The following is a 27,874-nucleotide window of genomic DNA, read 5'->3' on the forward strand; positions in this document are numbered from 1 at the left end:
TGATGCTATAACTGTTTTTCAGTTCATTATTTCAACTGTCATTTAATCGTTAGTACCTCTTTGAGGCACAGTACGTTTTTTGCTAAAAAAGATTATAACCAAGTTGTAAGTTTTTTGCTAGTGTGTTAAACATGTCTGACTCAGAGGAAGATATCTGTGTCATTTGTTCCAATGCCAAGGTGGAGCCCAATAGAAATTTATGTACTAACTGTATTGATGCTACTTTAAATAAAAGTCAATCTGTACAATGTGAACAAATTTCACCAAACAGCGAGGGGAGAGTTATGCCGACTAACTCGCCTCACGCGGCAGTACCTGCATCTCCCGCCCGGGAGGTGCGTGATATTTTGGCGCCTAGTACATCTGGGCGGCCATTACAGATAACATTACAAGATATGGCTACTGTTATGACTGAAGTTTTGTCTAAATTACCAGAACTAAGAGGCAAGCGTGATCACTCTGGGGTGAGAACAGAGTGCGCTGACAATGCTAGGGCCATGTCTGATACTGCGTCACAGCTCGCAGAGCATGAGGACGGAGAGCTTCATTCTGTGGGTGACGGTTCTGATCCAAACAGATTGGACTCAGATATTTCAAATTTTAAATTTAAATTGGAGAACCTCCGTGTATTACTAGGGGAGGTCTTAGCAGCTCTCAACGATTGTAACACCGTTGCAATACCAGAGAAACTGTGTAGGTTGGATAAATACTTTGCGGTACCGGCGAGTACTGACGTTTTTCCTATACCTAAGAGACTAACTGAAATTGTTACTAAGGAGTGGGATAGACCCGGTGTGCCGTTCTCACCCCCTCCAATATTTAGAAAGATGTTTCCAATAGACGCCACCACTCGGGACTTATGGCAAACGGTCCCCAAGGTGGAGGGAGCAGTTTCTACTTTAGCTAAGCGTACCACTATCCCGGTGGAGGATAGCTGTGCTTTCTCAGATCCAATGGATAAAAAATTAGAGGGTTACCTTAAGAAAATGTTTGTTCAACAAGGTTTTATATTACAACCCCTTGCATGTATCGCGCCGATTACGGCTGCGGCAGCATTTTGGATTGAGTCGCTTGAAGAGAACCTTAGTTCATCTACGCTAGACGACATTACGGACAGGCTTAGAGTCCTTAAACTAGCTAATTCCTTCATTTCGGAGGCCGTAGTACATTTAACCAAACTTACGGCTAAGAACTCAGGATTCGCCATACAGGCACGTAGGGCGCTGTGGCTAAAATCCTGGTCAGCTGATGTTACTTCTAAGTCCAAATTACTTAATATACCTTTCAAGGGGCAGTCTTTATTTGGGCCCGGTTTGAAAGAGATTATCGCTGACATTACAGGAGGTAAGGGCCACGCCCTACCTCAAGACAAAGCCAAAGCTAAGGCTAGACAGTCTAATTTTCGTCCCTTTCGGAACTTCAAAACAGGAGCAGCATCAACCTCCACTGCACCAAAACAGGAAGGAGCTGTTGCTCGTTACAGGCAAGGCTGGAAGCCTAACCAGTCCTGGAACAAGAGCAAGCAGGCCAGGAAACCTGCTGCTGCCCCAAAGACAGCATGAACCGAGAGCCCCCGATCCGGGACCGGATCTAGTGGGGGGCAGACTCTCTCTCTTCGCCCAGGCCTGGGCAAGAGATGTTCAGGATCCCTGGGCACTAGAGATCATATCTCAGGGATACCTTCTAGACTTCAAATTATCTCCCCCAAGAGGGAGATTTCATCTGTCAAGGTTGTCAACAAACCAGATAAAGAAAGAAGCGTTTCTACGCTGCGTACAAGATCTGTTAATAATGGGAGTGATCCATCCGGTTCCGCGGTCGGAACAAGGACAAGGGTTCTACTCAAACCTGTTTGTGGTTCCCAAAAAAGAGGGAACTTTCAGGCCAATCTTAGATTTAAAGATTCTAAACAAATTCCTAAGAGTTCCATCGTTCAAAATGGAAACTATTCGGACAATCTTACCCATGATCCAAGAGGGTCAGTACATGACCACAGTGGATTTAAAGGATGCTTACCTTCACATACCGATCCACAAAGATCATCACCGGTATCTAAGGTTTGCCTTCTTAAACAGGCACTACCAGTTTGTAGCTCTTCCATTCGGATTGGCTACGGCTCCAAGAATCTTCACAAAGGTTCTGGGTGCCCTTCTGGCGGTACTAAGACCACGAGGGATTTCGGTAGCTCCATACCTAGACGACATTCTAATACAAGCTTCAAGCTTTCAAACTGCCAAGTCTCATACAGAGTTAGTTCTGGCATTTCTAAGGTCGCATGGATGGAAAGTGAACGAAAAGAAGAGTTCTCTTTTTCCTCTCACAAGAGTTCCATTCTTGGGGACTCTTATAGATTCTGTAGAAATGAAGATTTACCTGACAGAGGACAGGTTAACAAAGCTTCAAAATGCATGCCGTGTCCTTCATTCCATTCAACACCCGTCAGTAGCTCAATGCATGGAGGTGATCGGCTTAATGGTAGCGGCAATGGACATAGTACCTTTTGCACGCCTACACCTCAGACCTCTGCAATTATGCATGCTAAGTCAGTGGAATGGGGATTACTCAGATTTGTCCCCTACTCTGAATCTGAATCAAGAGACCAGAAATTCTCTTCTATGGTGGCTTCATCGGCCACACCTGTCCAGGGGGATGCCATTCAGCAGGCCAGACTGGACAATTGTAACAACAGACGCCAGCCTACTAGGTTGGGGCGCTGTCTGGAATTCTCTGAAGGCTCAGGGACTATGGAATCAGGAGGAGAGTCTCCTTCCAATAAACATTCTGGAATTGAGGGCAGTTCTCAATGCCCTTCTAGCTTGGCCCCAATTAACAACTCGGGGGTTCATCAGGTTTCAGTCGGACAACATCACGACTGTAGCTTACATCAACCATCAGGGAGGGACAAGAAGCTCCCTAGCAATGGTGGAAGTATCAAAGATAATTCGCTGGGCAGAGTCTCACTCTTGCCACCTGTCAGCAATCCACATCCCGGGAGTGGAGAACTGGGAGGCGGATTTCTTGAGTCGCCAGACTTTTCATCCGGGGGAGTGGGAACTTCATCCGGAGGTCTTTGCCCAAATACTTCGACGTTGGGGCAAACCAGAGATAGATCTCATGGCGTCTCGCCAGAACGCCAAACTTCCTCGCTACGGGTCCAGATCCAGGGATCCGGGAGCGGTTCTGATAGATGCTTTGACAGCACCTTGGAACTTCGGGATGGCTTATGTGTTTCCACCCTTTCCGCTGCTTCCTCGATTGATTGCCAAAATCAAGCAGGAGAGAGCATCAGTGATTCTAATAGCGCCTGCATGGCCACGCAGGACTTGGTATGCAGATCTAGTGGACATGTCATCCTGTCCGCCTTGGTCTCTACCTCTAAGACAGGACCTTCTGATACAGGGTCCATTCAAACATCAAAATCTAACTTCTCTGAAGCTGACTGCTTGGAAATTGAACGTTTGATTTTATCAAAACGTGGTTTTTCTGAGTCGGTTATTGATACCCTGATACAGGCTAGGAAGCCTGTTACCAGAAAGATTTACCATAAAATATGGCGTAAATACCTATACTGGTGCGAATCCAAACATTACTCCTGGAGTAAGGTTAGGATCTCTAGGATATTGTCTTTTCTACAAGAAGGGTTAGAAAAGGGTTTATCAGCTAGTTCATTAAAGGGACAGATTTCAGCTCTGTCCATCTTGTTACACAGGCGTCTGTCAGAAAATCCAGACGTCCAGGCTTTTTGTCAGGCTTTAGCTAGGATCAAGCCTGTGTTTAAAGCTGTTGCTCCGCCATGGAGTTTAAACTTAGTTCTTAACGTTTTACAGGGTGTTCCATTTGAACCCCTTCATTCCATTGATATAAAATTGTTATCTTGGAAAGTTCTGTTTTTAATGGCTATTTCCTCGGCTCGAAGAGTCTCTGAGTTATCAGCCTTACATTGTGATTCTCCTTATCTGATTTTTCACTCAGACAAGGTAGTTCTGCGTACTAAACCTGGGTTCTTACCTAAGGTGGTCACTAACAGGAATATCAATCAAGAGATTGTTGTTCCATCCTTGTGTCCAAATCCTTCTTCAAAGAAGGAACGTCTTCTACACAATCTGGATGTAGTTCGTGCCCTCAAGTTCTACTTGCAGGCAACTAAAGATTTTCGCCAAACTTCTTCCCTGTTTGTCGTTTATTCTGGACAGAGGAGAGGTCAAAAAGCTTCTGCTACCTCTCTCTCTTTTTGGCTTCGTAGCATAATACGTTTAGCCTATGAGACTGCTGGTCAGCAGCCTCCTGAAAGAATTACAGCTCACTCCACTAGAGCTGTGGCTTCCACTTGGGCCTTTAAGAATGAGGCCTCTGTTGAACAGATTTGCAAGGCTGCAACTTGGTCTTCGCTTCATACTTTTTCCAAATTTTACAAATTTGACACTTTTGCTTCTTCGGAGGCTATTTTTGGGAGAAAGGTTCTTCAGGCAGTGGTTCCTTCTATATAATGAGCCTGCCTATCCCTCCCGTCATCCGTGTACTTTTGCTTTGGTATTGGTATCCCAGAAGTAATGATGACCCGTGGACTGATCACACATAACAGAAGAAAACATAATTTATGCTTACCTGATAAATTCCTTTCTTCTGTTGTGTGATCAGTCCACGGCCCGCCCTGTTTTAAGGCAGGTGAATATCTTTTAAATTATACTCCAGTCACCACTTCACCCTTGGTTACTCCTTTCTCGTTGATTCTTGGTCGAATGACTGGGACTGACGTAGAGGGGAGGAGCTATATGCAGCTCTGCTGGGTGAATCCTCTTGCATTTCCTGTTGGGGAGGAGTTATATCCCAGAAGTAATGATGACCCGTGGACTGATCACACAACAGAAGAAAGGAATTTATCAGGTAAGCATAAATTATGTTTTTTTGCAATTATGTCTCAAACTGAACGTGCCTCTGATGTTACCATAGGATTTGAGCTGCCTGAACACGTATCTACCAAAGCTAAGTGTGTTTGTTGTAATAAAGCTGATCTAAATTCTTCAGCTCAGTTATGTGGCTCTTGTTTTGACAAATTGTTAAATGCTGATAATATATCTACAAATACACCCACTGTTATTCCATCTTAGTCTAATGTACATAGCATTACTGCATAAATGTAAGATTTTATTGCTGCAGCTATAGAGAAGGCTATTCTGCCTTCAAATAAACGTAAAAGGGTCTTGCAACATTTTCATAAACTTAGTGAATTAAGTTCTGACCTTCAGCATACTGATGTATCCTCTACTGATGGGTTTTCCTCTGATTCAGAGAGGATACCACGTCAGAGACAGATATAGACAAATCTTCTTTTATTTAAAATAGAATATATTCGTTCTCTTTTAAAGGAAGTTTTGTTTACTTTAAGTATTAACGAGTCTAAACCTCCTGGTAAAGCTAGTAATTGTATAAATTCTGTATTTAAAGGGCAAGTCAACCCAAAAAATGTTTTTACTCACAGATAAAGTTTACTAGGATAAATAGTTCAACTTGTAGCCCAATTTTGCTAAATATATAGTTTTCAAGTAAAATTACCTACTACATGTCTCTCGGCCATTTTGAAATGGCTACCAGCCCCCTCCTCTCCCCATCTTCCTCCCTTCCTCTTCTGTCAGTGATCGCAGTAACTTTGCGTTCCTCCGCATTCCCGATTTTGCCGCATGAGCAATGCGCCGATTTTAGTGCCGGGGGCCTTTTGAAACAAAAAATAACCGCTCAGTATCCTAGTGGTTCCGGACCAGTTGGCTTCTTTCCATCTACCAGTCACAGAGCAGTTCCTAATTTTCTGCATAAGATTGTAATAGTTATGTGAAGTATAAGCTTATTATCATATCAAGATACATGTCTATGCAGAAGTAGGAACTGCTCTGTGACCGGTGTTTTACACTGTTTTATATGTTTCCTGTTACTGTCCCCTGTTAGTCATGCTGAAAAACATTACATATCTCGCTGAAAATTCCCCTGCACCACTCTGCCATATCATGCTAAGCACTGGGCAATGTCTATACCACACATTAAACTGTCCCCACTCGGTGCAAAAGGGGAAGCAATTACTTAGCAGCTAGTGCAGCACTAGCTGAGGATACAAGTTCATGTAAATTACATAGATAGGGCAGAGTGGTGCAGGGGAATTTTCAGCGAGATATGTAATGCTTTTCAGCATGACTAACATGGGACATCTGGTAACAGGAAACATATTAAACAGTTGCCGTGTTTTTGCCCAACACCGGTCACAGAGCAGTTCCTACTTCTGCATAGGATTGTAATAGGCATGTAATCTTGATATGATAATAAGCTTATACTTCACATAACTATTACAATCCTATGCAGAAGTAGGAACTGCTCTGTGACCGGTAGATGGAGATAAGCCCACTGATCCGGTGCATATAGGAACCGCTAGGATACTGAGCGTTTTTTTTTTTTTTTTTTTGTTCCTGCTTCAAAAGGCCCCCGGCACTAAAATCGTTGCATTGCGCATGCTCCAAAAACGGAACCTGGATGGTCACAAAGTTACTGCGATCACTGGCAGAAGAGGAAGGGAGGAAGATGGGGAGAGGAGGGGGCAGGTGGCCATTTCAAAACGGCTGAGGGTCATGTAGTAAGTCATTTTTCTTGAAAACGATATTTTTAGCGAAATTGGGCTACAGTTTGAACTATTTATCCTAGTAAACTTTATCTGTCTGAGAAAAAACATTTTTTTGGTTGACTTGCCCTTTAAGACTGTTATTACTCCTGAAGTATTTCCTATTCCTGACACTATCTCTAATGTGATTGCTAAAGAATGGTCTAAGCCTGGTACCTCTCTTAACCCTTCTAGGTTTAAGAAATTGTATCCTTTACTTGTAGCCAAGGATCCTTTAGATAGGAAGCTTGAATCTTATCTAAGAAGGGCATATTTACATACTGGCTATATTCTTAGACCTGTTATATCTATTAAACTAGATTATTATCTCTTTCTTTTCAAGGTAAAAATCTTTTTGGTTCACAATTGGATTCTATTATCTCCACTGTTACTGGGGGTAAGGGAGTTTTTCTGCCCCAAGACAATAAATTTAAGGGTAAATTAAACGCTCCCAATCGTTTTCTTCCTTTCCTCAGAATAGAGAACAGAAAACAACCCATTCCCTTAAGGCCTCTGGCTCTAATTGGAGACCATCTCTGAATTGGAATAAATCCAAGCCTTATAAGAAACCAAAACCTGCCCCTAAACCTACATGAAGTTGCGGCCCTCAAGCCAGTTCTTTTGGTAGGGTGCAGACTCTGTCCAAAATCAGTGGATTCAGAATATCATTTCTCAGAACTATCAAATAGGATTCAAAATAAGACCTCCCTTGGGAAGATTCTTTCTTACCCATGTAGCAAAAAAAAAACAGTAAAAGCTTCAAGCCTTTCTGAAATATGTTTCAGATCTAGAACTTTCAGGGGTATTTATCCCAGTTCCACAGCAGGAACAAGAATTGTGTTTTTCTCTTACATGGTGTATCCAGTCCACGGATTCATCCTTACTTGTGGAATATTCTCATTCCCTACAGGAAGTGCAAAGAGAGCACACAGCAGAGCTGTCCATATAGCTCCCCCTCAGGCTCCGCCCCCCCAGTCATTCTCTTTGCCGCTCTAACAAGTAGCATCTCCACGGGAGTGTAAAGGGAATGTGGTGTTAGTTTGTTTTTGGTAGCTATTTCTTCTGCTCGAAGAGTTTCAGAATTGTCTGCTTTGCAGTGTAATTCACCCTATCTGGTGTTCCATGCAGATAAGGTTGTTTTGCGTACCAAACCTGGTTTCCTTCCGAAAGTGGTTTCTAATAAGAATATTAACCAGGAAATCATTGTTCCTTCTCTGTGTCCTAATCCAGTTTCTAAGAAGGAACGGCTGTTACACAATCTTGATGTGGTTCGTGCTTTAAAATTCTATTTAAAAGCAACTAAAGATTTCAGACAAACATCATCCTTGTTGGTTGTCTATTCTGGTAAGAGGAGAGGTCAAAAAGCTACTGCTACCTCTCTTTCCTTTGGCTGAAAAGCATTATCCGATTGACTTATGAGACTGCTGGACAGCAGCCTCCTGAACGAATTACAGCTCTTTTCACCAGAGCTGTGGCTTCCACATGGGCTTTCAAGAATGAAGCTCCTGTTGAACAGATTTGTAAAGCAGCGACTTGGTCTTCACTGCATACTTTTGCCAAATTTTACAAATGCGTTACTTTTGCTTCTTCTGAGGCTATTTTTGGGAGAAGGGTTTTGCAAGCAGTGGTGCCTTCCGTTTAGGTTACCTGACTTGTTCCCTCCCTTCATCCATGTCCTAAAGCTTTGGTATTGGTATCCCACAAGTAAGGATGAATCCGTGGACTGGATACACCATGTAAGAGAAAACAGAATTTATGCTTACCTGATAAATTACTTTCTCTTTCGGTGTATCCAGTCCACGGCCCGCCCTGGCAATTAAGTCAGGTTTAAATTTATTTTTGTCAAACTACAGTCACCACTGCACCCTATGGTTTCTCCTTTTTCTCCTAACCGTCGGTCGAATGACTGGGGGGGCGGAGCCTGAGGGGGAGCTATATGGAAAGCTCTGATGTGTGCTCTCTTTGCACTTCCTGTAGGGAATGAGAATATCCCACAAGTAAGGATGAATCCGTGGACTGGATACACCGTAAGAGAAAGTAATTTATCAGGTAAGCATAAATTCTGTTTTTTATTCAAATCTATTCATTGTACTAAAGAAGGAAAATTATTTCAGACCAATTTTAGATCTGAAAACTTTTAATCGTTTTGTAAGAGCCCCAACTTTTAAGATAGTGACTATAAGGACTATTCTGCCTTTTGTTTAGCAAGGTTACCTCATGTCCACAATAGACTTAAAGGACGCTAACCTTCACAATTTGATTAATCCAGATCACTATCAATTTCTAAGATTCTCTTTTCTAAACAAGCATTACCAATTTGTCGCTCTTCCATTTGGTTTTGCAAAAGCACCAAGAATATTCTCAATAGTTCTAGGTGCCCTTCTATCTGTAATCAGAGTGCAGGGTATTGTGGTGTTTCCTTATTGAGAGGATATCTTGGTACTAGCTCAATCTTTTCATTTAGCAGATTCTCACACAAAACAACTTCTGACATGTTTGGAGGATCAATTTTTCTTGATTCCTCAGACAAAGGTCACCTTTTTAGGTTTCCAGATAGATTCAGTGTCCATGACTCTATTTCTAACAGAAAAGAGATGTTTGAGATTGGTTTCAACTTGTCTAAACCTTCAGTCTCTTATCATTTCCTTCAGTGGCTATGTGTCTGGAAGTTTTAGGCCTCATGTTTGCAGCATCAGACGCAATCCCTTTTGCTTGTTTTCATATGAGACTTCTACAGCTTTGCATGTTGCACCAATGGTGCAGGGATTATACTCCGATGTATGAAATAAATGTACGAAAAATCACAAAATGAAACAAAAAAAATACAATAAATGTAAAAAACAAGAGTGCAAAAAGTTCAATAACACTGGAAGGATATATCCGTTTCTGACCGAAATCTTTGGTGACTTGAATCTTCAATGGGTCCTCAAGTGAGAGACAAGAGAAAGGAAACACAAAATAGTGTAACACTGTAAACCCACTGGGTAAGGTGAAATTATGGGACGAATGATTACTCACATTTGTTGGAGCTACTACAAGTTCTGTATGATGCGCACACCTACTTTATTCTGGTAGGCAAACAGTATCCCACAGCGTAAATCTGGTAAAATACATTTATTAAAATGCTAAAATAGGTCACAAATGCTCAGTGTAAACAATCATACAAAGGGATCCGATAGGAAAACAGTCAATATTTACTGTCCAGAGTACACCAGCCCACCGGATGGATTTGAATGGAGAGCAGAAACTTAACCACATACCAACAGCTTTCCTCAACCGGCTAGGTGATACTCCGCCCTGAGAGTTACTGGCACGTTTTGACGTAAAAGTGGGAGAGAGTTCCAACGTACGTTTCGCTGACCAACTTGCAGCTTTGTCAAGGAATGTAGTGCACATGTCAAAATTTCGTCCTTAATACAGCATGTTGCATACGAACTAGAAGTTCATGAGGAATTGTCCGCCACGATTGTTTTGGGTATCTACGGATCCAGATTGGCAATCTGAACTACACATTAGAGGTTTGATACATAGTGTATAAAATATGGAAACGTTTGTTAAAGGAAAATTAGAAACAATTGAGATACATTGGAGATAGAAACATTTAGGCAATCTATCTACACAATAGAGTATATATATTACAAACACATATATAATAAATTAATAATTAATGAAGGCATAATAAAAAAATATCGAACCTTTCACAATAAATAAATAGATGCAAGTAACTCATATACCCTATGCCTTTATGACATATATTATATAAAAAAACACCTGTTAAGAAATCTCATAAAAAATTATGGACTTCATAAACTATCTGTCCATAATGTGGATCCATTTTCATCTCCGTACGGCCCAAAGTGTTTTGTGTGTCACCCCTCTCCAGTTGGGCTCCACTTTACGAATACCTAAAAACTGTAAGTCCGCAACGTTTCTATTATTTTTAAGATTGGAATGAGTGGAAACTAAGTGATTGGGGAAACCGTTCTCAATATTATATATGTGCTTGTTAAGTCTGGTTTTTAACAATCTTGAAGTGCATCCTATATAAATCAGATCACACAAGCAGCTTAATAGATAAATAACATTTTTTGCTATTGCATGTGATGAACTGATTTATATCATAACTTTTTTTTTACCATCTCTAGAAAAAAGTTACTTGAAATTTTAGGTGATTGTTTCATTTGTTTGCATGCATTGCAATATTGACATTTATTTTCTAAATCCCATTTGAGAGGGAAGAAGCCAATTCTTACTGGTTTTATTATCCAACTTAGTGGAATTATTAGAGCTGAAATTTAAGATTCTGAACTGTCTTGAAAATTATATTGGGGCATCCCCTAAAAATCCTGATAATGTGGAATACGGAGTGAGGATTCCCCAATGTCTTTGTATAATTTCCCTTAGATCTTTACTTTGTGTGTTGTGTTGAAATATTAGCCTGTTTGCCAAATTGTTTTTATCTTTTTTGACGGTTCTTTATTTTTATATTTAAGCAATTCCTTCCTTTCTAGTTTTAATATTTCATACATTTTCTCATCTAAATTGGACTGAGTAGTTTTTTTCCACAAAACTTTTTTTTCAAAATTTGAGATTGTTCTTGAAATTCGAAGTCAAAGAAATTGCCCTTTGGGTATATTGTTTAGCCAATGTTTTTGGTGTCAACTTCCGGTTCGTTTGCTGTATAAACGACAAATTTTGACATGCGCACTACATTCCTTGACAAAGCTGCAAGTTGGTCAGCGAAACGTACAATGGTACTCTCTCCCACTTCTACGTGGCAAAACGTGCCAGTAGCTCTCAGGGCGGAGTATCACCTAGCCGATTGAGGATAGCTGTTGGTAAGCGGTTCAGTTTCTGCTCTCCATACGCATCCATCCGGTGGTCTCGTGTACTCTAGACAGTAAATATTGACTGTTTTCATATTGGATCCCTTTGTATGATTGTTTACACTGAGCATTTGTGACGTATTTTAGCATTTTAATAAATTTATTTTACCTGATTTACGTTGTGGGATACTGTTTGCCTACCAGTATAAAGTAGGTATGCCCATCATACAGAGCTTGTATTGGCTCCAACAAATGTGAGTGATAATTTGTCCTATCATTTCACCTTACCCAGAGGGTTTACAGTGTTACGCTATTTTGTGTTTCCTTTCTCTTGACTCTCACTTGAGGACCCTTTGAAGATTCAAGTCGCCAAAGATTTCGGTCAGAAACGGATATATCCTTCCAGTATTATTGAACTTTTTGCACGCTTGTTTTTCACATTTATTGTATATTATATTTAGATATTTCAACTGATATACTTAAATCCCAACAATCACCTTTGTGTTCAAGGGGCCTCCTTTGTTCGTCCTACCTGGACTGTGATCACAACAGATGCAAGTCTCACACGTTGGGGAGCTATATGGGGTCTCTGACAGCACAAGGAGTTTGGAATCCTCGAGAGTCGAGGTTACCAATCTATATTAGAAATCCGTGCTGTTTCCAGAGATCTTCAGGCTTGGCCTCTATTAAAGAGAGAACCGTATATACGGTTTCAAACAGACAATGTCTCAACAGTGGCATATGTCAATGATCAAGGGGGGACTCGCAGTCCCCTAGCAATGAAAGAAGTGTCTCTAATACTTTCTTAGGCGGAATCCAACTCTTGTCTAATCACTGCGATTCTTACATCAGGTGTAGACAATTGGGAAGCGGATTATCTCAGCTGTCAGATTCTACATCCGGGAAAGTGATCTATCCATCCAGATGTGTTCTATCAGATTGTGTAGATGTGGGGTCTTCCAGATCTAATGGCCTTTCGTCTAAACAAGAAACTTCCCAAATACCTCTCCAGGTCCAGGGATCCTTAGGCAGAAATTATGGATGCTTGGTTTTATCAACCTGCTTATTTTTTTCCACCTCTGGTTCTTCTTCCAAGAGTGATCTCAAAGATCATAATGGAACAATCTTATGTGTTTCTGATAGCACCAGCATAGCCTCACAGGTTCTGTTATGCAGACCTTGTCTGAATGTCCAGTTGACAACCTTAGTCACTTCCTCTAAGACCAGACCTTCTGTCTCAAGGGCCTGTTTTTCCATTCGATCTTAAATTTCTAAATTTTAAGGCATGGAAACTGAACGCTTAGTCATTAGTCATAGAGTGTGTTTAACACTATGATACAGGCTCGTAAGCCCATTTCAAGGAAAATATATCACAAGGTTTGGAAAACCTATATTTAATGGTGTTCCACTCATGATTATTCTTGGCATTCTTTTAGAATTCCTAGGATTCTACAGTTTCTTCTGGATGGTTTGGATAAAGGTTTGTCTGCCAACACATTGAAAGGACAAATCTCTGCTCTTTCTGTTTTATTTCACAGAAAGATTGCTAATCTTCCTGATATTCACGGTTTCGTACAGGCTTTGACTCGTATCACACCTGTTATTAAATCTATCTCTCCTCCTTGGAGTCTAAATTTTGTATTAAAGACTTTGCAGGCTCCTCCTTTTGAGCCTATGCATTCTTTGAATATCAAACTACTTTCTTGGAAAGTGTTATTTCTCTTGGCTATCTCTGCTGCTAGAAGAGTTTCTGAATTGTCTGCTCTCTCTTTTGCGAGTCTCCTTATCTGATTTCCCATCAAAATAAATCTGTTTTGCGGACTTCATTTAAATTTTTGCCTAAAGTTGTGAATTCTATCAACATCAATAGGGAAATTATTGTTCCTTCCTTGTTTTCTAATCCTAAGAATACTCTTGAAAGGTCTTTACATTCTTTGGATGTGGTAAGAGCTTTGAAATATTATGTTGAGGCTACTAAAGATTTCAGAAAGACTTTCTAGTCTATTTCTTATTTTTTCTGGTTCCAGAAAAGGTCAGAAAGTCTCTGCCATTTCTTTGGCATCTTGGTTGAAACTTCTTATTCACAAAGCTTATTTGGAGGCGGGGCAGTCTTCGTCTCAGAGAATAACAGCTCATTCTACAAGATCAGTTGCCAGTTGGGCTTTCAAGAATAAAGCTTCAGTTGATCAAATCTGCAAAGCAGCCACTTGGTCTTCTTTGCATACATTCACTAAATTTTACAATTTTCATGTTTTTGCTTCTTCTGAAGCAGCTTTTGGCAGAAAGGTTCTTCAGGCAGCTATTTCAGTTTGATTCTAGTGCCTATGATTTAAGTTTTTTGAATTTTTAAGAAAACTTACTTATTTTTTGGATTTAATTACTCAGCGGAAATAGCTGTTGTTATTTTATCCCTCCCTCTACAGTTACTTGTGGACTTCCACATCTTGGGTATTATATCCCATCAGTAACTAGCTCGTGGACTCTCGCCACCTATATGAAAGAAAACATAATTTATGTAAAAACTTACCTGTTAAATTAATTTCTTTCATGGTGGCGAGAGTCCACGAGACCCACCCATTTTGTTGGGGTTATGATTTTTTTGTATAAAGCACATTTATTTATCCTATTCCCCTTTTTTATGCTTTTACTTCTTATACACCTCACTAACTTGGCTATACGTTAAACTGAGATATGAGTGAGGTAGGAGGTGTATTTATAGGCATCTGAGGTTTTAGAAACTTTGCCTCCTCCTGGTAGGAATGTATATCCCATCAGTAGTAAGCTTGTGGACTCTCGCCACTATGAAAGAAATTAATTTATCAGGTAAGTTCTTACATACATTATTTTATTTTCCCATTTTTCTGTAATTTAACTTGGAAAATGTGGGGTTTTCCAATTCTGAGAATCAGAAGTGCACACGGCAGATTTCACAAGCCTAACCATACTACATAACTGTCCCTAATTGTCCTCAGCAGAGGTGAAAAGCCTGGTGTTTTTCAGTAAAAAAGCTCCTCCAGATAAATAAAAAAAAAAAAAACATTTGCAGCAAACACAATCTGTACTGTAAAGTTTTCACACTTGTATGTTAGTCATTTGCAAAACAAGTCTTGTTACTATCCCTTTAAAGGGACATTGAAATATTTGTTTATATGTGCAGTATATGAATAATTAAGCACTGCATTGCAGTAGCTGTGCATACAGGATAAGAGGTTTAAAATTGTAAAATTTGCATTGTTTTGCAGTCCAGGGACACACCCCTTAAAAAGCATACTTATTTTAGTTTAACTCCTCTGCTTGTGGCTAATTAGGCACAGATATAAATGAGCACCTACACTGATTAAGCAATCACTGTGCCACTTGTAGCAAGCCCTGGGCTCTGCATCATGGAGTGGCTGAGTAAAAACCACAACTCCTTTTAAATCCTGTACTATTTAAAGTCCCCAGGACAAGAGCTTGACTAGAAAATAAAATATGTGAATGATATTTGTCAACCAGACATCTCAAACACAACATTTTCCTTCTCAGAGTCGAGGAAAGTGCAGAAAACCAGAACCGTCCCAAAGCAAGAGATGATCCAACGTTCCAAAAGGTGAGTGTTTTGTTTTACCGGATATCTCTATCTAATAAAATAGCTGTATGTTGTAGGATTCCAATTTATCTTCAAATTGCTATGATTAAAGTTGTATTTCCTTTTTCCAATGATGCTTAGGCACTCTGCATTCTAGTTGAGCATCATGGGAAATGTAGTTCTGAAACATCAGGGGTGCCAAGGTTTCTGACCCCTGGCCTAGGCTCTTCACAACTGCTCAAATTAACATTGTGTGTTCAAGAAAATTAGTTAATCCTTTACGGCCACTTCCAGGTTTTTTTTACAGTGACGAGACTGCACTATTTCTGCATGCCTCAGCAGGGCACAAATATACACAAGCAGGGTCAGGGTGTCACAGTGATCGCATCAATAAAGGTTGCCTCCATTACATCCGATACACGCTGAACAATTCGCACATGACAAATTTGCACTATACTGTACCTTTAACTTCATCCTGTAAACTGGTTTTGTTTAAAATCAGAATGCAGCGGAAGTAGACAACTTGGTGTAATGATTATTAAAGGGATATTAAGCATTTTGTTTTTATGTAAAGAATGTTCCACGATCCCTAAAGCAACCAGAAGGCAAAATCTGTAACCCAAGTGCTGGAACTTTCCTAAACCTGCTATTGAATTGCAGTATGTGCCGGGTACAGAATTTGTTTTTGGCCTCTTTAGGTAGCGTGGGACGAGCACAGTTATACACAAAAGCAAAAGGCGTTTGATGCTATTAGCTGTACATACACTGGTTTGTCTGAATAGAAAATCAGCGAGTCCTACAGTTGCTCTGTGCAGCTTTATACCACTAGCACTTTAACGGTAGAATCACATGTATTAAACGTTCCCCCCTCCCACTAGGGCTAATTGACATAAACACTTTAGCCCAATGGTCTCAAAGTACCGGCCCCAGGGCCAAATGCGGCCCTCAAGATAGTTTCATTTGGCCCTCCCTTGTAAACAAGTTATTTGTGCTGTCAGTTTTTCTTAGGGTTCGAAGAGGTGTAACTAGTTGATGTTTTATGTAAGCTCTACTAGATACATATGAAGACAAGTGTCCAGTGTAGACTCCCACCATGCAATGCTTGGATAAATGTCACTTTTTACTTTGTTATACAGTTCCAGAATGATCACTTCACTTGACACTCACAAGATATAGACAACTGTGTATGACTATTGTGGGATACAACTCACAACCATGCACTATTACTTGGGTAAATGTCACTTCCAGTTCTTACTATATCCAGTTCCGGAACACTTTCTCAGTTTAAGCGGCCCCCATGGGAGAAAAACACTTGGTCAGTGGCCCTCAGATACATTGAGCTTGATACCCCTGTGCATGTTTACCATGTTTTCTTCTATGACACTGAGAGTGATCCTTGTTTGTGACTTAGCGCTCCTGCTCACTATATCTGGCTGTACTAATCTGTCTATATATCTATTAGGCCTTTCTTCTGTGTCTCCCTGATACATAGGGCTCCATGTACTAAGCCGTCAATTCATCCGTCATTGTAGACGCGGATAAACTCGCCGTTACTCGCCGCGGGCGAAATGGTGTCCGCTGTCGCTATGTACTAATATTCCCCCAATAAATAGACAAGTCTAGCCCGCCGCGAGCAGTTGCGGATTGTTGATAAATTTGACGCCTCGCTTGCCGCGACTAAGCTGATGGTACTTAACTTTTAGTTGAATTGTCTGGCCAATTATTAACACGTGACATGCAAGGTGTCACGAACATCATAGTAGTCGCGGGAATAGAATTTTGCTCCTATAAAAGTTCAACTTATCTAAACAACTTTATTATTGTTCAAAATTTTTTGAAGAGTGATAACAGAGCGTTATTTTTGTAATATTTATTTACAATTTGGATATGGCTTCATCTGGATCTGATAATATATAAATATTAATATAAAAATAATTATAAAGATTGACAACTAACAATACAAATTTAAATAGATTACTCTTTAATTACAGTCGACAAATTGGGCGCAATTTATGTACATGGAAATGAGAGACAAATTAGACGCCAGTTATGCTGTAAGTACAATGCTGATATTACTGCCTTTTATATATGTCTAGACTGGCGTCTAGATTGACTTTCCTATTGTTTTGTACCTTGCCCGCCACCTAAAAGGTGGCGAGGCAAAAATAGCGAGGTGGGAGCGGAAATTGTAGCGAGCGGACAAATAGATTTTTTAGTACATTCGTTTTTTGGCGAGTTGGTGGTCAAATGTGTCTAATTACAGTGAAAAATGGAGCAGTAGCGAGGTTTGGCGGATAAGTACGCTCGCAATTTTAAAGATGCGAGTTTTAACACAATTGACGGCTTTGTACATATCAGTTTGCGAGTTTTGACGCGAGATTTGTTGCGGGTAGCTCGCTGACTGCTTAGTACATGGAGCCCATTGTCTTTCTTTTTATGCTGTTCCTATGCATTAAACTAAGTTTGGTTTACTGGTAACATCTCCCGGCTTTGCATGATGTCACACCTTGTCTGTCAGCATGAGCAGCCCTTGTACTAACTATTCCGTTTGCCAGATTTCACATACAGCTCTATCTATAAGTGGCCGGGAACTTTAGGAATAAGTCAGGTTATTGCGCTGTGACTAATTGGACAAGAATCCCTTTGCTGATGATCTGATAAGACACGATTTGCAGGGAGCCACGTACAGCACAATTTGGTGATTCTTATAACAGATGTTTCATATAGGGAGTGGGATGGCGGCTGGACCTTCCCTTATGCATGAGCTGAGGGCAATATACTGCTGGTGTGTTACGTTGTCCTGTCCTGCATGAGCTCAGGGCAATATACTGCTGGTGTGTTACGTTGTCCTGTCCTGCATGAGCTCAGGGCAATATACTGCTGGTGTGTTACGTTGTCCTGTCCTGCATGAGCTCAGGGCAATATACTGCTGGTGTGTTACGTTGTCATGTCCTGTATGAGCTCAGGGCAATATACTGCTGGTGTGTTACGTTGTCCTGTCCTGCATGAGCTGAGGGCAATATACTGCTGGTGTGTTACGTTGTCCTGTCCTGCATGAGCTCAGGGCAATATACTGCTGGTGTGTTACATTGTTACGTTGTCCTGTCCTGCATGAGCTCAGGGCAATATACTGCTGGTGTGTTACGTTGTCCTGCATGAGCTCAGGGTAATATACTGCTGGTGTGTTACGTTGTCCTGTCCTGCATGAGCTCAGGGCAATATACTGCTGGTGTGTTACGTTGTCCTGTCCTGCATGAGCTCAGGGCAATATACTGCTGGTGTGTTACGTTGTCCTGTCCTGCATGAGCTGAGGGCAATATACTGCTGGTGTGTTACGTTGTCCTGTCCTGCATGAGCTCAGGGCAATATACTGCTGGTGTGTTACGTTGTCCTGTCCTGCATGAGCTGAGGGCAATATACTGCTGGTGTGTTACATTGTCCTGTCCTGCATGAGCTCAGGGTAATATACTGCTGGTGTGTTACGTTGTCCTGTCCTGTATGAGCTCAGGGCAATATACTGCTGGTGTGTTACGTTGTCCTGTCCTGCATGAGCTGAGGGTAATATACTGCTGGTGTGTTACGTTGTCCTGTCCTGTATGAGCTCAGGGCAATATACTGCTGGTGTGTTACGTTGTCCTGTCCTGTATGAGCTCAGGGCAATATACTGCTGGTGTGTTACGTTGTCCTGTCCTGCATGAGCTGAGGGCAATATACTGCTGGTGTGTTACGTTGTCCTGTCCTGCATGAGCTCAGGGCAATATACTGCTGGTGTGTTAAGTTGTCCTGCATGAGCTCAGGGTAATATACTGCTGGTGTGTTACGTTGTCCTGTCCTGTATGAGCTCAGGGCAATATACTGCTGGTGTGTTACGTTGTCCTGTCCTGCATGAGCTCAGGGCAATATACTGCTGGTGTGTTACGTTGTCCTGTCCTGCATGAGCTGAGGGCAATATACTGCTGGTGTGTTACGTTGTCCTGTCCTGCATGAGCTCAGGGCAATATACTGCTGGTGTGTTACATTGTTACGTTGTCCTGTCCTGCATGAGCTCAGGGCAATATACTGCTGGTGTGTTACATTGTTACGTTGTCCTGTCCTGCATGAGCTCAGGGCAATATACTGCTGGTGTGTTACATTGTTACGTTGTCCTGTCCTGCATGAGCTCAGGGCAATATACTGCTGGTGTGTTACGTTGTCCTGTCCTGCATGAGCTCAGGGCAATATACTGCTGGTGTGTTACGTTGTCCTGTCCTGCATGAGCTGAGGGCAATATACTGCTGGTGTGTTACGTTGTCCTGTCCTGCATGAGCTCAGGGCAATATACTGCTGGTGTGTTACGTTGTCCTGTCCTGTATGAGCTCAGGGCAATATACTGCTGGTGTGTTACGTTGTCCTGTCCTGCATGAGCTGAGGGCAATATACTGCTGGTGTGTTACGTTGTCCTGTCCTGCATGAGCTCAGGGCAATATACTGCTGGTGTGTTACGTTGTCCTGTATGAGCTCAGGGCAATATACTGCTGGTGTGTTACGTTGTCCTGCATGAGCTCAGGGCAATATACTGCTGGTGTGTTACGTTGTCCTGTATGAGCTCAGGGCAATATACTGCTGGTGTGTTACGTTGTCCTGTCCTGCATGAGCTGAGGGCAATATACTGCTGGTGTGTTACGTTGTCCTGTATGAGCTCAGGGCAATATACTGCTGGTGTGTTACGTTGTCCTGCATGAGCTCAGGGCAATATACTGCTGGTGTGTTACGTTGTCCTGTATGAGCTCAGGGCAATATACTGCTGGTGTGTTACGTTGTCCTGTCCTGCATGAGCTGAGGGCAATATACTGCTGGTGTGTTACGTTGTCCTGCATGAGCTCAGGGCAATATACTGCTGGTGTGTTACGTTGTCCTGTATGAGCTCAGGGCAATATACTGCTGGTGTGTTACGTTGTCCTGTCCTGTATGAGCTGAGGGCAATATACTGCTGGTGTGTTACGTTGTCCTGTCCCGTATGAGCTCAGGGCAATATACTGCTGGTGTGTTACGTTGTCCTGTCCTGCATGAGCTGAGGGTAATATACTGCTGGTGTGTTACGTTGTCCTGTCCTGTATGAGCTGAGGGCAATATACTGCTGGTGTGTTACGTTGTCCTGTCCTGCATGAGCTGAGGGTAATATACTGCTGGTGTGTTACGTTGTCCTGTCCTGCATGAGCTCAGGGCAATATACTGCTGGTGTGTTACGTTGTCCTGCATGAGCTCAGGGCAATATACTGCTGGTGTGTTACGTTGTCCTGTATGAGCTCAGGGCAATATACTGCTGGTGTGTTACGTTGTCCTGTCCTGTATGAGCTGAGGGCAATATACTGCTGGTGTGTTACGTTGTCCTGTCCCGTATGAGCTCAGGGCAATATACTGCTGGTGTGTTACGTTGTCCTGTCCTGCATGAGCTGAGGGTAATATACTGCTGGTGTGTTACATTGTCCTGTCCTGTATGAGCTGAGGGCAATATACTGCTGGTGTGTTACGTTGTCCTGTCCTGCATGAGCTGAGGGTAATATACTGCTGGTGTGTTACGTTGTCCTGTCCTGCATGAGCTCAGGGCAATATACTGCTGGTGTGTTACGTTGTCCTGTCCTGTATGAGCTCAGGGCAATGTACTGCTGGTGTGTTACGTTGTCCTGTCCTGCATGAGCTCAGGGCAATATACTGCTGGTGTGTTACATTGTCCTGTCCTGCATGAGCTCAGGGCAATATACTGCTGGTGTGTTACGTTGTCCTGTCCTGCATGAGCTCAGGGCAATATACTGCTGGTGTGTTACGTTGTCCTGTCCTGTATGAGCTCAGGGCAATACACTGCTGGTGTGTTACGTTGTCCTGTCCTGCATGAGCTCAGGGCAATATACTGCTGGTGTGTTACGTTGTCCTGTCCTGTATGAGCTCAGGGCAATATACTGCTGGTGTGTTACGTTGTCCTGTCCTGTATGAGCTCAGGGCAATATACTGCTGGTGTGTTACGTTGTCCTGTCCTGTATGAGCTCAGGGCAATATACTGCTGGTGTGTTACGTTGTCCTGCATGAGCTCAGGGCAATATACTGCTGGTGTGTTACGTTGTCCTGTCCTGCATGAGCTCAGGGTAATATACTGCTGGTGTGTTACGTTGTCCTGTCCTGTATGAGCTCAGGGCAATATACTGCTGGTGTGTTACGTTGTCCTGCATGAGCTCAGGGCAATATACTGCTGGTGTGTTACGTTGTCCTGTCCTGCATGAGCTCAGGGTAATATACTGCTGGTGTGTTACGTTGTCCTGTCCTGTATGAGCTCAGGGCAATATACTGCTGGTGTGTTACGTTGTCCTGTCCTGCATGAGCTGAGGGTAATATACTGCTGGTGTGTTACGTTGTCCTGTCCTGCATGAGCTCAGGGCAATATACTGCTGGTGTGTTACGTTGTCCTGTCCTGCATGAGCTCAGGGCAATATACTGCTGGTGTGTTACGTTGTCCTGTCCTGCATGAGCTGAGGGCAATATACTGCTGGTGTGTTACGTTGTCCTGTCCTGTATGAGCTCAGGGCAATATACTGCTGGTGTGTTACGTTGTCCTGTCCTGTATGAGCTCAGGGCAATATACTGCTGGTGTGTTACGTTGTCCTGTCCTGTATGAGCTCAGGGCAATATACTGCTGGTGTGTTACGTTGTCCTGTCCTGTATGAGCTTAGGGCAATATACTGCTGGTGTGTTACGTTGTCCTGTCCTGTATGAGCTCAGGGCAATATACTGCTGGTGTGTTACCTTGTCCTGTCCTGCATGAGCGCAGGGCAATATACTGCTGGTGTGTTACGTTGTCCTGTCCTGCATGAGCTCAGGGCAATATACTGCTGGTGTGTTACGTTGTCCTGCATGAGCTCAGGGCAATATACTGCTGGTGTGTTACGTTGTACTGTCCTGCATGAGCTCAGGGCAATATACTGCTGGTGTGTTACGTTGTCCTGTCCTGTATGAGCTCAGGGCAATATACTGCTGGTGTGTTACGTTGTCCTGTCCTGCATGAGCTCAGGGCAATATACTGCTGGTGTGTTACATTGTTACGTTGTCCTGTCCTGCATGAGCTCAGGGCAATATACTGCTGGTGTGTTACGTTGTCCTGTCCTGCATGAGCTGAGGGCAATATACTGCTGGTGTGTTACGTTGTCCTGTCCTGCATGAGCTCAGGGCAATATACTGCTGGTGTGTTACGTTGTCCTGCATGAGCTCAGGGCAATATACTGCTGGTGTGTTACGTTGTCCTGCATGAGCTCAGGGCAGAATACTGCTGGTGTGTTACGTTGTCCTGTCCTGTATGAGCTCAGGGCAATATACTGCTGGTGTGTTACGTTGTCCTGTCCTGCATGAGCTCAGGGCAATATACTGCTGGTGTGTTACGTTGTCCTGTCCTGCATGAGCTCAGGGCAATATACTGCTGGTGTGTTACGTTGTCCTGTCCTGTATGAGCTCAGGGCAATATACTGCTGGTGTGTTACGTTGTCCTGTCCTGTATGAGCTCAGGGCAATATACTGCTGGTGTGTTACGTTGTCCTGTCCTGCATGAGCTCAGGGCAATATACTGCTGGTGTGTTACGTTGTCCTGTCCTGTATGAGCTCAGGGCAATATACTGCTGGTGTGTTACGTTGTCCTGTCCTGCATGAGCTGAGGGCAATATACTGCTGGTTGTGTTACGTTGTCCTGTCCTGCATGAGCTCAGGGCAATATACTGCTGGTGTGTTACGTTGTCCTGTCCTGCATGAGCTGAGGGCAATATACTGCTGGTGTGTTACGTTGTCCTGTCCTGCATGAGCTGAGGGCAATATACTGCTGGTGTGTTACGTTGTCCTGTCCTGTATGAGCTCAGGGCAATATACTGCTGGTGTGTTACGTTGTCCTGTCCTGTCCTGCATGAGCTGAGGGCAATATACTGCTGGTGTGTTACGTTGTCCTGTCCTGTATGAGCTCAGGGCAATATACTGCTGGTGTGTTACGTTGTCCTGTCCTGTATGAGCTCAGGGCAATATACTGCTGGTGTGTTACGTTGTCCTGTCCTGTATGAGCTGAGGGCAATATACTGCTGGTGTGTTACGTTGTCCTGTCCTGCATGAGCTCAGGGCAATATACTGCTGGTGTGTTACATTGTCCTGTATGAGCTCAGGGCAATATACTGCTGGTGTGTTACGTTGTCTTGTCCTTGTACAGTTACAGTAGCGTACAGAAGTAGTCAGCTGAGCACACTCAGTCCTATGCAGGAAGTATTCAATGTGCTGACCTGGCAGGTTTGCCAGCATTTGATCGTTAGTGCAGCATTTTGGCCTTGACCCCCTTTGCTGTAGATCTCATGTTGCTCTTGGCGTGTTCCTTCTCCCCATACTCCTTTCTACTACAACCCTGCGCTTGCATCCTTTCTACTACAACCCTGCGCTTGCATCCTTTCTACTACAACCCTGCGCTTGCATCCTTTCTACTACAACCCTGCGCTTGCATCCTTTCTACTACAACCCTGCGCTTGCATCCTTTCTACTACAACCCTGCGCTTGCATCCTTTCTACTACAACCCTGCGCTTGCATCCTTTCTACTACAACCCTGCGCTTGCATCCTTTCTACTACAACCCTGCGCTTGCATCCTTTCTACTACAACCCTGCGCTTGCATCCTTTCTACTACAACCCTGCGCTTGCATCCTTTCTACTACAACCCTGCGCTTGCATCCTTTCTACTACAACCCTGCGCTTGCCTCTTACATCCCAAGGGCTTTTTCTGTGGTATCACTTATGACTCCTCTAGTTTTTAGAAGCACAAACAAGCCAGTCACTTTCATGCTTTTCCCTCTGAATGGTCGCAAGTTTCCCCTTTTCCCTCAGTGTGCACAAGTTTGTGTTTTAACCTCAACTTCCTAAACCCCCAGACTGTCTTCTTATTGACTCATTTTTCTAGGTGTTTTTTTTTTTTTCTTATAAACGCATTACATTTTTTTCTGCTCTTATATAGCCCTATTATCAGTATAAGACAGACTACTATTTTACACCATTGGGAGGTTGTCTGTGGGCAGAGGGTCAGGAGGCCTCACAAAAGCATCTATGTACAGCACCCCTTGGCTCTATTTCTTTCATCAGATGGTAAGAGTCCACGAGTCATCACGTGTGGGAATATTCCCCTCTTGACCACTAGGAATATTCCCACACATAATGACTTGTGGACTCTCACCACCATGAAGGAAATTCATTTATCAGGTAAGCATCATTTTGTTTTGTTTTTTTGTATGAACTATTTTTTTCCTTCCGGCACTGCCCATGTTTTCAGTGATGGTTATTAGATCATTTTGATACTGACCAAATGGTGATAAATGATCTCCTGGTTCGGGTGCTGTCACAATGAATTTCAGAGAGAACTGGATTTGTATTGCTGTAGTGAGACATAAAGACCCCTCACCTTCCATGGCTGGAGGTTTTCCTTTTGATATGGCTCTATTTTGTTTCTTCTATACTCTGTCTACTGATGGATAAACAATACAAAAATGAGGCAGAGTAGGAGGCGTCTCCTATACAAAATGTTTTATTGTTCTCTCTTTTCTCGAAGTAGTGGCCTAAAATTACCCAGGGCTTGATAAATCCCAGCTCCTAAAATGTTACTCCTGGTTAAACTAGATACACGTGTATCTCATTCTCTTCCCTGGCTACTAAAATGTTACTCCTGGTTAAACTAGATACACGTGTATCTCATTCTCTTCCCTGGCTACTAAAATGTGTGGTTTGTTCCTTAATATTCTTGTTGCATCCCAGGTTTCATATACATTTGTCAACACTTGTTAGCCTGGTATAAATAAATCATCTCCTCCTTCTTGTGCAGAATATAAAGACAGGAATTTAGTGGTACAAAAAATAACAAAGTAGTTTAAATTGCTACATACTGATCACTAGGTTACATAAACATTATTGTTCAGCCCACATGCAGAGTGGTAGAGGTAGGTCTGGTATAGTGGATATCCTTAGTTACATCTATGGTTCCAACATTGCTAATGTGTTGTTACCGCTGAAAATAAATAAAATATTTACTTACAAAAAGCATCATGGCTGGAACAGACTAAAGCATTCAGCAAATGTTATGTAAAATATAACAATGTCATTATTTGATGTTTACAGGATATATCAGCAGCTCCCTGAGGTCAGGAAAAAAAGAGAAGATGAAAAGAGACAATCGGAATATGAATTGTATCGTTTGAAGGCTCAGCTATTCAGGAAGGTTGGTTTTCAGCAGAAGTTTATCTATGACTAAGATATTAGAGCTTTGGCAATTTATTTTTGTAACATTAAAGGGATATGGTTTGAGCTCTTTCATTTATCAAAGTTAAAAATGCTTAAAGGGACACTAAACCCAATTATTTACTTTCATGATTCAGATAGAGCAGCAATTTTAAACAACTTTCTTATTTACTCCTATTATCAGTTTTCTTAGTTGAAAAGCAGGAATAAAAGCTTAGGAGCAGGCCCATTTTAGGTTCAGCACCTGGGTACTGCTTGCTGATTGGCAGCTAAATGTAGCTACCAATCATCAAGCGCTATCCAGGGTGCTGAATTAGAAAAAGAAAGCAAAGATTTTGTCGACTCACTGAACGAGAACACAAATGGGCCTGAGCTTTACAAGTGTCAGGGACAAAACTAGCATTAAATACCTTGCCCTTATCCTCTTAGGGGAAGGACAAAAGGTGGTGAGGAAATTGCATAGAAAACCAATATCAGGGAATCGTGTCCTACATGCAAAAAGCATGCACCCTAAACATACACACTTGGAAATACTAAAGGGAGAATTAATTCGTCTCAAAAGAAATTGTTCCTCTAATGAGGACTATATTCAGCTAGCAAAAGGGCTGAAAGAGCGGTTTAAGAATGGGGGGTTTTCAGAACAGAAAATAATGAGAGCCTTTCATATGATAAAAAGAATGGATAGGAGGGTGATGTTACATTCTAACAAAACTAAGAACCCAAAGAATACAAGCAGTAAACCCTATTTTTGTAACGAATTACAGTAATCAATTCGAAGAAATTTCCAAGAATATTAAGGAGTGTCTGCCTATTTTAAAAGGAGATATAGACCTCTATAATACAGTAAAGAATGGATGCAAATGTGTATCAAGAAAAAATAAAACGCTGGGGAACATACTGGCCCCCAGTGAAGGTAAAACCATACCAGAAAAAGTCAACAGCTGGTTATAATGTAAGGGACACTACAGATGTGGGGCAATTAGATGCAAGTTTTCAATCTATGACTACACAGAAGGTGTTTGATGCCTGCACAAATTGCCGGAACACACATATGTGGTCTACCTTGTAACATGCTTCCAGTGCAAGAAGCAATATGTGGGCCTCACTACGAGAGAGGCGAGAAATAGGATCAAAGAGCACCTAAATGGAGTTAAGTCAGATAACCCAGATTCACAGGTAGCCTGGCACTACAAGATATACCATAATGGTAACATTGAAACCCTTAAGTGGCAGATCATAGAATTAATTAAGGTACCCAAAAGGGGTGGTGACCGTGACAAAATACTGCGTACCCGGGAGGCCTTTTGGATCTTCAAACTTAGAACCAGAGCCCTGAGGGAATGAATATACAAACAGATCTGATTAATTGTTGGCACTGATAAGACCAGTACTAGTCTGAGTCCAAATACACAATATCATGTTTAGGGATAGTCTTCGTATTTTCCACATACATATAAGTAATATATGCCTTATCTTTATTCATCTATTTATTTTTTCATAAGACACACTTATTTCTGGTCAGTAAAGAGAACCTTAGGAGGTAACGTAAGTTGTTCCACATACACCGATATGCATTTCTACTACGGTCTTATGATGTGTTTTCCCTTAATTATGGGGCTACATAGTGAATCTATAGATTGTAAATACGTTTCAATCGGGTGACTAGTTATAAATACTATAGATCTATATATACATAACTTATCTAGGGAAATCTAGTCTTATTGTTATGCACTTGTTAATTATGCAATTTTACAGTATTTAATGATATCTCCAGTAGTATATATCTAGCCCTATAATGTGCAATGTGTGCGATAACTTATATATTTACTTGTATATTTTTTTTGTTTTCCAGAAAGTCACTAATCACATTTTAGGAAGAAAAACCCCATGGAACTAAAGTGGACCCAGATAATGTTCCTTTTATGTGTTTCCGTAATGTGAAAGTCCAAACCGCCTATAGAGTAGTGTGCGGGATTTGTTTGTTTTATTACTTTTTTATTTTTGTATCATAGATCTTTTTTCTAATTTATTCTTCTATTTATATATTTTTGTAGAGTTGTGCGTGTAAATTATTTTAATATATTTTTTTTAAATATAGAGTTTAAAATATTGTCTCACTTGCTGCAGCAATTAAAAAACAAATGTAAAAATCTTAATAAAACGTTTTTAAAAAAATATATGGTCTCTATTTTAAAATGTTCCAGGTCTTTGTTTTTAAAATGGAATCTGAATACTAATTAAAATGTAACATTCCGCTGAGACGCTGTGTTATTTCTACCCCCATAATGGCTTCTCTTGTATTTACTGACATTTATTCACGCAACCTAGAAATGTAGAACTTTAAAAAAAAAAAAAGTTCTACTTTTTTTTTTACAGGTAAAATATGGAAGTGATCACCTAAATTACTCCTGTATGACGCTAATCGGTTAAAACAAAAACTACTAAATGTAAATCTACTATACAGAGAATAAATGAGTCTGGTGGTTAAATAAATGAAATACCTGGTCAGCAGTTGGATAGAATATAAAGGTACAAAGTAGCATTATAAATTATTACTCAAGCATGCTCACT

The 27,874-nt window shown here is 41.7% G+C and overlaps 1 protein-coding gene across 1 annotated transcript in view; it reads left to right on the forward strand.

Annotated features, from left to right (window-relative positions):
- ALMS1 (ALMS1 centrosome and basal body associated protein) overlaps nucleotides 1-27,480 on the forward strand; it is a 230,543-nt gene extending 203,063 nt beyond the window's left edge. Inside the window, exons 17-19 of the mRNA XM_053704364.1 lie at nucleotides 14,992-15,055; nucleotides 25,184-25,283; nucleotides 27,156-27,480. Coding sequence (XP_053560339.1) covers nucleotides 14,992-15,055; nucleotides 25,184-25,283; nucleotides 27,156-27,200 — 209 coding nt within the window. The 3' untranslated portion in view covers nucleotides 27,201-27,480. The remainder of the gene's footprint in view (nucleotides 1-14,991; nucleotides 15,056-25,183; nucleotides 25,284-27,155) is intronic.
- Nucleotides 27,481-27,874: the final 394 nt, after the last annotated feature.

The sequence above is a fragment of the Bombina bombina genome, chromosome 2 (assembly GCF_027579735.1).
Source record: "Bombina bombina isolate aBomBom1 chromosome 2, aBomBom1.pri, whole genome shotgun sequence".
Lineage (NCBI taxonomy): Eukaryota > Metazoa > Chordata > Amphibia > Anura > Bombinatoridae > Bombina > Bombina bombina.